The sequence below is a fragment of the Galendromus occidentalis genome, unplaced genomic scaffold, assembly GCF_000255335.2.
Source record: "Galendromus occidentalis unplaced genomic scaffold, Mocc_1.1 scf7180000076525, whole genome shotgun sequence".
NCBI classification, from domain to species: domain Eukaryota; kingdom Metazoa; phylum Arthropoda; class Arachnida; order Mesostigmata; family Phytoseiidae; genus Galendromus; species Galendromus occidentalis.
The window spans coordinates 240,817-250,248 of record NW_003804514.1 but is presented as its reverse complement, the minus strand read 5'-3'; the positions used below and the strand labels follow the sequence as shown (position 1 = coordinate 250,248).

Sequence of the window (9,432 nt, the reverse complement as noted above, 5' to 3'; positions counted from 1 at the left end):
ATCGCCCCGAATACATCGAGGGAGTCGGGGAAAGAGATTTCCAGCGGAAGATGCCTTCAGGCAGAGAGAGAGGAAGCTCGAACGATGCAAAAAAGCGCGCCGATCGAAGGCACTGCACGAATTACGTCTGCCCTTGTTAGCAGCGGCATGGGAGTGATGAGGCTCATCTGCGAACAAATGGCACAGCTAGTTTTAGAGCAGCTCCACGTAGAAGACATCCATTGTCGAGCTGCGCTCTCGGACAAAAATCTTTCTGTCAGCCGGAATCCAAAAAACTCTACTGGAAACGCTGCGACTCAATTTTTGTGGCACCGGTCCCGCAATACGACCCGAATGGATCGCTGCGAGAGTATTATGGTCTAGAGATCGGACATTCGCCGAGCGGACCACTGATTTTCGGCATGAAAGACGCACGGGAATTCGCAATAAGGGCGAACGAACTTCTCACTTCAGTACCGACTCCCTTTGATGCTTTGATCCTACGAAGTTTTACTCGTTCGGTGTCCGCAGCGGCAGAGGGACGCATTCAATTTGTCAGTGCAATACGAAGTTTGAAGCGAGCAGCGTTTCTGGAGCTCGGAGGGAGCACGTCCCAGTTTGGATTCAGCACACGCGACCACGCTATCTGCGTCGCTGTATCAAGCTACGTTCCCACCCAGGCGTAAGAGATAAATCCCTCGAGTCTGAGTATCGGGTGCGCGAGAGCGTCTAATTCCTACAAGATGTTTTCCACATTCTTGGTGCTTAAAATGCTCCATTCGAATCTGAGGGTATCCATGTCTCTGTCTGTATTTGATGACCACGGCTCGGATCGTACTGAGAGGATCCATCGCGCAGGATGCATCATTAGGTAGTGAGGAGAGAGAGCTCGCGAATCGGAGGCACATAGGAGGACCACCAGAATCGGAGAAAGCACCTCTCGACAAGGGCCAAGCTATGACGAGGTCGCGCAGGGAGCTGTGCAACCTTCGCTTCTCGAACACTCCGAGCGACTTTGCATTGTGGACATGAGCCGTCAAGCCGCTCGAAGACAATTCAGACGCCTCCCCGAGCTCATGTGAAGGCTCGGAGGACGCGGGTCAAGAGAAGAGCCGGGGCGCGCCTGGTGGTTCATCGGTCGGATGCGAAGAGCTCTAGATTCGCAGTCGTACGCTGTCAGGTCCTCAGCCCAGTTTGCATTTGAAGGGAGCAGAGCAAGGGATCTTTCCGGGAAGAGGAGGGGGACAGAGAGAATGGGAAGAAGACGATCAGTGCGGCGAAGCTATTCAGCGAGCTTCTCGGAGAGGTCCAATGTCTCTAGGAATGACAGGATCGTTGACGGCTCCGGAGATTCGTCCGTGGCGGGGCTCTCTGCTTCTAATACAATGCAAATTGTTTGATTCGACGAGACGCAGCATCCTAATGAGATCCGCGACCTTGGAACATTCGAGAAGATGATGATAGGTACTTTGGGGGAATCTCTTCCGCGATTCTCCATTTTTCCATCCCTCTTCTCGGCAGGCCTATGTCGTTTCTAGCCACTGGTTTGATCTTCTCCCTCGCTTGATAAAAATCAGCCCTGAGCCTTCCTTATAAATCATGCGGCTACGTCCGTGATTTCATGGCGCTTGCAGCCTGGAGTCCTTAAGACTTGGAACATTTTTCCGGAACGATCCTGTCTAGACTCTTAGATAATAATCGACTTCCAGCTGCTCCCTCCGAGTTAGTGGGGTTCATATGGAAGATCGATTATGAGCTTCCCTATATCGTTCGAACCCCGCGAGCACCGACGCTTGGCCATAGTTGTTCGATTCGACGACCTGATTGCACAAGCGCGGATGCGAGGGATTCCCCCCCAAATAGATACCTCCCACATACTTCACGTACTGAGCTCGTATCATACCCAACGGGAGAACTCCGTTTTTGAATCGCCTCTATACTTGTTGAGCGGAAAACATCCCATGCATTACCGCACTCGATTTTCTAAGTATCCTATGATGACCACCCTCGAAATATCATTTCGGAAATATCATACGAACGACCGACGCCATCCATGGTTCGGATAGATTCGCCTCCTGTCGAGTCGCTCGCAGCCCACGATCTCAACCGCGTGCCGGACCATGTGCTCGCTAGGAGAGTTCGCGAACCCTTTCACGATGTCCCTTTCTCTTCTGGAAACGAAGTGTGTGAAAAAGACTTCTCTTTCCCGTCGAGAGGCGAAGCGCCCTCTGCCGTATTTTACGCGCAGGCCCAACCTCTCCACAGGCTGATATAAGGCCGCAAAGCGAAGACGGTCCTCTCACTCGAGCAGGAATTAAGGCTCGCGGGCACTCGTGGTCGCTGTGTTGTTGTTGTTGTTGTCGTCGTCGTTGTTGTTGTGGTTCACATTTGTGAGAAGTGCTCCCGTGACTCCCACCGTGTCTGTGTCGAACCATTGATGACTAGGCTTGCTCATGCGAGACCTAAGGAAATGGATGCCGACGAATTATTCCAATTTGTGTGAGTGAAATCACCTGCTGAGAGGAACGCGGCTCAATAACTAGTCCGGAACACAGGGAGAAGGAATCAGGATGATCTCACGAGTCCTCGGTTCCTCTCTTATAAAATAAGCCAACAATGGAGGGAATTATACCCCCTACTCGGGCGCGAAGGATCTTATCGGGCGTCGCCGCCGAACAAAGCAAAGCTACTCACAAGTGTCGTCGGTGAACTCCCATAGACCGAGCGATCCCACCAGGCGGAGGGCGTCTCCACGTTCAGAATATTCTGAGAACTTATCAGCGTTACCTGAAAGGATTAGAATTATAATAAAGTGAGAGAGGAGCCACCGCCGTTCGATTATAGACTCATCGCTCGTCTCGCTGAAGTCCTTGGACTTGTTGCAAATTGTCTGGAAGCCGGCGGGGAGCTGACACCTGCTCGCCCGATCAGCTGGACACGCTCACATTCACATACGCTCCGCTTGCTATCATCATCGGTTCCCATCTCCACTCTGGATTCGAGCACGAGCAGTTGTAATCTCACTCCTTCGCAAAGTCTAGCGCGGAACTCAGTTTCCGGTGCACAGGCTAGATTCAGGAAGCTGCATCCGAGGCATCGTCGAGGGGACTTGACGACCATCTCATAGTCTAAAGGTGAGTGCGGAGATGGTGCCGAGTCTGCTGGGACTCGGGCTCAAATTCCAGACAGATTAGTGCCATGGCGCTTTAGGAGCTCAGGCTCGAGCACGTCCGCATCTCAGACTCATGGGATCATAGTGTTGGGGCTTCTCCGGGGCTTTCGGCAACATTCTCACCGGTCTCACTTTCATTGAGAAGCAGGAAGTCGTCTACTCCACTTGTTGCAAGCCCCGCCTTATCATGATTAGCTACCGGGTAGGAACTAGCATCCACGAACGCCGTGTTCCTGACGCGAGGACAGGCCTGCTTAATGACACCGGGTCAAGCCTTCTTTGGCTGTCAGTCCCGACCCGGTGGTACTCTCCATTCCCCTAATTTGGATGACAAAAGATTTCTCGGGAATGGGCTGTGGTCGCTCGATCTCGGCTGGAAACAACTTGATGTGCATTTTGCGCCAGGCACTGCGAAGTCGCTGATTGTTCCCCCGACGCATTTTACGTACTATGACACCGATCGGAAATGACAGGCCCAGCGGGGAAATGCGGGATCGCTGTCATCATTCCCCGTCGAGCCTCCCGGGGCCAGAGTTCCTTGATGGCCCGATCGCAAACTCCTTATTCTGGTCGCGATTAGGATCCACGATTCGAGGCCCCCGCATATCAGTCGTTTCGCTTGTCGTGGGGTTCGTCAGCCGCGCCCTGGACCTCCATATAGTAAGGTTCCTCCGCGACGAATCCCCGTCCCCTTAAGAGCCCCCGTGCTCCTCGCTAACCTGACCACCGAGCCTCGTGTTGCGGTACGCTTGATCAGCCGACGTTCGGACGCGAACGTTGGAAGAGTTCCCGAGAGAATAAACGCATCCGACATCTGCTCGAATCCAGAGTCCGCAGCTCGGACAGGCGCGTGCCCAGGATTGTTTTTCGGAGGGGGGGACAGGCCATTGTCTCGGTAGGGGCTCACTACCGATGATGATGAGACTCAACATGTAACTCTACGGGCCAGAAAGAGATCCCGAGGGGGGGGCATGGCCCTTCCCACCCCCATCCCCCTTCTGGGCACGCCACTGAGCTCGGATCGTCTCGTTTTCGGATTGAACTTTCGGGAAAGGATGGTGTCCGAGCGCAATATCGGAGGTACGAGGAAGTAAGCGCGGCTTCGGATCAAGATGACGGCAGAAGCCTCAGAGTGCCATAGAGGCCCCTGAGGTCATCGACTCGAGATAATTGTTCCTGAGGACACATATTTCCAATCGCCCCTCGATATGGAGAAGAGGAGTATAATTTGGAATATTATACTTCTCGAGTTCTCGACTGCCACCTAAGAGCTGCTAGAAGCCGCGAGGAGTTTCCGGGATTCGCTGCTTGGACTTTGCTGCGGAAGTCTGTCAGACTCGGTTGCGAGCGACTGCGCGAGAAAGTGAGGAAGGTCACCTCAAATCGGTGAGGACAACTATTCTAAGTGCATCCGGGTGTCATCCGGACTTCGCCCCGGGCAAGCGTGCACACAACCAGGCTTCTGTCGGCAGCAAGACTTGGTACTGATACCCACGATAGCGACTTGGGTCTCGGGACCATTATTGGGAGTCGGCTCCTACTCCTCGAGGATATCGTCTCATCCTCGACCTCCAGCTCCCTTGGTTGGTTTTGTGCAGATATCATGCCCCCGCCCCTCTACCGGATATTCGTAGGTTCCCTCCTCCGAGACAGCGCCAGCGTCCTAGGCATCTGATCGCCGAGGATTCGGGCTCCGATTCGGACATGACTGATCATGAGATGAAAAGTTGCGCCGAGTCCTTCGTGGCGAATCTTCAATTCTTATCGGCTGCGGATTATTGAAAATTCTTCCCAAAAGCCGGCAACTCGCTTGTCGATGCGATATCCAATGCTTCATTCGTTGGGATCGTCGAATCTTCCTCCACTCTCTTGGACGGACTTCATTTGGATTCTCAGACAAGGGTGGGTTGGCTTCAGAATAGCGACTGTGGCGGTAGTGGCAGCTGAGGCGAATGTGGTGAGACGGGGACAGCGGCATCTGTCTTCTCCGGGAAAAAAAAGTTTCCCGAGGCGCTCGAGACACGCGGATCTCGAACGGACATGGAAAGCATTTCACGAGCAAGGGCAAGAAAGTTCTGAGACATCCGACCCTATCGATTGTAGCCTATAGGTCTGGATCAGACGCCACATACAGAACTGGAGACACTTATCCGATGGGATTATCTTGGATCTCCTGCGAAGTACAAAACGAAAATGACTTCCCTCGAAAGAAGTCACGAACAATAAGAGGCATTAAGAGCTCCGGGGTAGCAAGAGATCAAGTAAATAGATGGAATTTGAGCACGCAGTTCATCGAGAGACATAGGTCTCAGCTCGGAGTAGGTTTGGATGCCCCGTTGTGGAGGCTCCTTCAGAAGTCTCCGCTCTTTTGCTTCTGGGTACATCTGCACGACTGGTGAGGTGGGAACCAGCCCCTCAGGGATCTTGCTGTTTTTCCATTTTCGTCTGCCTCCCTTTTCGAAGCTTGAGGAATGATTGAAGAGAGGCGAACGGGCTGTGCGTCAGATGAGCAAAGATTGAGAATAATGCTGGCTGTAAGATGGATGTCACCCCAAGAGCCTCATATTCCGGAGAGCAGCGGCAAGAAAAACGGGGACTCGTCGTGAGCGATCGACATCACGAGAGAAACAAAAAAGATGTAGGACGTGAACGCCCATTAATTGTGGACACCTTGTATCAGGTTCTCGGTTCTGATCACCCTGAAGCTAGATGCATGAGCATACCGTATCACCGGACCCATGCTAGTTTGCATGGCGGCCTTCTACCATTCACCCATCTCTTACACTTTCACCTACTCACTGTTCCATGCCACACATCCGCTGTCAGTCGGTCGTGGGCCGCCCAACCAGCAGCTGTCTCCTCGTATCCGCCCGCGCGCCGCACGGGAAGCAGCAAGTGATCGTTCATTGGGTCGAGCGCAACAAGACCCTAATAGTAAAACATTGCCGCGAGGATCGACGTCACCGTCGCTATCGTCTCTCATATGCCTGTTTTTCGTCGCGATCCGTGCTCCTTCCTCGTCCCCGGTACCGTCTGTTTCTCAACGGTCGTCGTCGTAAGCGGGACCGTATCGACATCCGGTTGCCTCGATTGCACCTTCAATTGTCTTCGGTTATTTAGCTCCGCCCTCTCTTCCCCCCCGGCGACCGAAAAAGGTCACTTCCTCCGCGGTCACTCGCATCCCTAAACATGTCGGGGGAGACGAGGAGCGTCTCCGTCTGTAGTTTCGTTCAATCCAATGTCGACCTCCCTAAGCTCATCGTCGCTGGATTACGAAACGAGAATAATGCCTCGCTGAGTGCAAGACTAGGAACGACTCTGAGCCTCGTCTGGGATGTCGTTGACGGCGGGAGGTTGGGGTGTTTATCGAATGAAAATAGCCAATCTACAAATAGCTCCACTGTGTTGACCCAGCGATAAACATGCACTACCTTCGATTTGTCCTCAGTCAGCGAGTCGGAGCGCAGTGACCTTCCGTCGAGAGAATCCACCACGGATCCGACAGGAATCACCGGGAAGTCTCGCTCCTCCGTTCGGTTATAATTGTCCTCGAATCTGCAGGCGGGAATACCCGCCGAGTGAGAGCAAATGAGTGCTATCCTCCAGGTCGCTAGCTGTCAGCGCTGGCTGCCGGAGGTCGATTGGACACAAGGAGATCCTGAGGTTCTTTCGAGACCCTGATGAGGAGCTCAGGGCCCCTGTCATTACAAATTACTGAGGCACAACTGTTTCTGTGAGACCTCCTTCGACAACGTACTGCAGTCTTCCCGAGATGAGAGTTCAGCTCGCCAGAGAAACGCGTCATGGGAGCTCCGGGCTGACTTTCATGCCCAAGGAATGCTTGCTTCCGTGATCCTTGATTCCGCTCGCCGACGCATCGAGAATTGCAAGATATTAGTCCCGATTGTAGACATACATATTGTATTCTTTCCGCTGTCGAACCGTTTTCTCGCGTTATGATCGAGACCAAGCCCCGGTCGGCGCCGATGATTCCTCGCGTCGTTATCAGCACGAACACCGGTGTTCGTCGCGTATGGCGAGTCCGATCGGAAATTCATGAGAATCACTTCTGGCAAAGACGCTCCGATCACTTCGGATGGGAACAGAAATTTCGCTTAGGGACACGATTCTGGAAAAACTCTATCACTCGAGATATCCCTCCTCCGTGGCTGGTTCCTCGACACACGAGACACTTGGCTCAGTCGAGAACCTCTCATGGCGCGAGGGAGCGGACCGCAGCCGAAACGTCACGCCGGCGCCGCATGTTCTCAGTGTTCAATGACTTCATTCGGACGTAGGTACGCTGACAAGTTCGACTCGGGGGCCCTTTCGAGGTCCCATTGATGGTTTTGTAGACCTCTTTATTCAAGAGGCGCATTGAACCCCCGAGAACCGGATTTGCCATTCCTTCCCGGGAGAAATTCCTCTCGACAACACACTCTGTCGTTAGGCGAGCCCAAGACCTCAGAAACTCGCCGTCAGCAACAGAATTCGATGGCCGGAACAAGAGCGGGCGTCGTCCTGAAATAGAGTCCCGGTGCTAATTTTCCTCTGAGCTCGTTCCCGACTAATGTTGTTCAAACAATTGTATGCGGAGAAACCATAAGCTCCGTCGCGGGTTCATAACCTCTGCATTCGGAAGAACGAGGCAATTAACAACCAATCCGAAGAAGAGTGCAGTGGTCGTATTCTCGAATCACTCAATCGGCGACAGCAGCAGGCTGCAAGTACAGGGTAAAGTACTGCCGGTGAGTCACGAATACACCTACCTCGGGATAACATTGAGTGACGAGCAGAACTATCTCTCGAAACACGAAGAGAAGTTGAAAATGATGGCGAAGAAAACTCTTCACCAGATGCACGCCCAGATTCTCTGGGGATTCAACAAGTTTGAAATGTCCAGAGCTTACTGGAAAGGCGTCGCTGTCCCGAAGCTAACCTATGGCAATGCTGTCACGACAATGACTGCAAAGACCGCTGAAGCGTTAGAAAAAGCCCAGCGAGAGGCAGCTCGATGGGCTCTGAACATAACCGGATGGAGAGTTGCGAACGAGTTTCTATCATCCGAACTAAACTGGAGCTCCTTCGAAGAAAGGGAGGCCAAGAGTAAGCTCAGATATTTTGCAAGAATCCAATCTATGCCAGATTCACGATGGCCCAAGATGATGCTGAACGCAATGGATCTGCAGAAAATACGAACGAAGGCCTACGAGAAGATGGAGGCTCTCCGATCCAAGTTCGACTGCGACACACTGACGGTCGAACACGATGAGGAAAGAGGAGCACTCCTTGGAGTCTACTATCGGAGACTAGCCGAGAAAGTGAAGACCATGCAAGACAAGGCCTGGGAGGAAGGCATGGCAGGGAAATGACCCTCGAGATGTACCGAACCCACAAGGAGTCCAGAACAACTGCCACGCACATATACGACAATAGCAGAGGATCTGCTTTGCTGGCTCTTGCAAGAGCTGGAATCCTACCAACAAAATGCTTCAACATATTCCTCACTGCCTCCGACAACTACTGTGAAAGATGTGGAGTTCATCCTGAAACACTGGCACACGTGATCTTCAAATGCAATGAGTTCTACCACACCAATGAGGACCTCGCCGCTCGCCTCGGCCTAAGCAAAGAGCTGAATCCAGCATTGGTGAACGAAACGAAGCGTCTCCTAGAAGCATGGGATCGCGAAAGAAGAAAAGGATCCGCTGAGAAACTCGCGCCTGAAGTGAAAGGCTGATCGTGTAATATACACAAAAATCAGATCCGAATAAACCATAAACCATAAACTTCCTTCATCTGCTCAGTCTGGAGTTCTTAGTTTAAAAATTTCTTACTCCGCGTAGCGAATCGCATTAGGAGCTCACTAAGGTGTGAAAACCAAAAAGAGCCTTCTCCTTGGCCGGAGCGGTACTGTCGTTCCTCCGTATCGCGGCTCGGCCCGTCATTGTTATTGAGGTCCGAGCGCTTCCGCTCGGAGTTTCTATGGTCGTTTTCTCTGAGCAGCTCAACACATCTCCTCGACGTAGAGGCAAACAATTCTCAATAAGTTATTGATTCGCGTCAGACACTTCACCCCCTATCGCAGCTCGCTCCCTCAAGGCTGGAAGGTAGTCCGCTTGGAACTCAATCGCTGGGGCGTTTGTTCCGCTCGAATTGCATTCCCCCGACTGGACCAACTTCAGCATCAGGATGAAATCATTTGTGCGAAGCCCCCTTCTCGATGCGCCCCGCTCTTGACGTTGACTTAGAGGCTAGTCCACCGCTTCCATGCCCTCGAA

At 52.7% G+C, this 9,432-nt stretch overlaps 2 protein-coding genes across 2 annotated transcripts; both read left to right on the top strand.

Moving 5' to 3' along the window:
- The first annotated feature begins 7,740 nt into the window (after positions 1-7,740).
- Positions 7,741-8,523, top strand: LOC108865252 (uncharacterized). The gene has a single exon (XM_018642105.1). The coding sequence runs from the start codon at positions 7,741-7,743 to the stop codon at positions 8,521-8,523; it is 783 nt and encodes a 260-aa protein (XP_018497621.1).
- On the top strand, positions 8,520-8,891 carry LOC108865251 (uncharacterized). The gene has a single exon (XM_018642104.1). The coding sequence runs from the start codon at positions 8,520-8,522 to the stop codon at positions 8,889-8,891; it is 372 nt and encodes a 123-aa protein (XP_018497620.1).
- Positions 8,892-9,432: the final 541 nt, after the last annotated feature.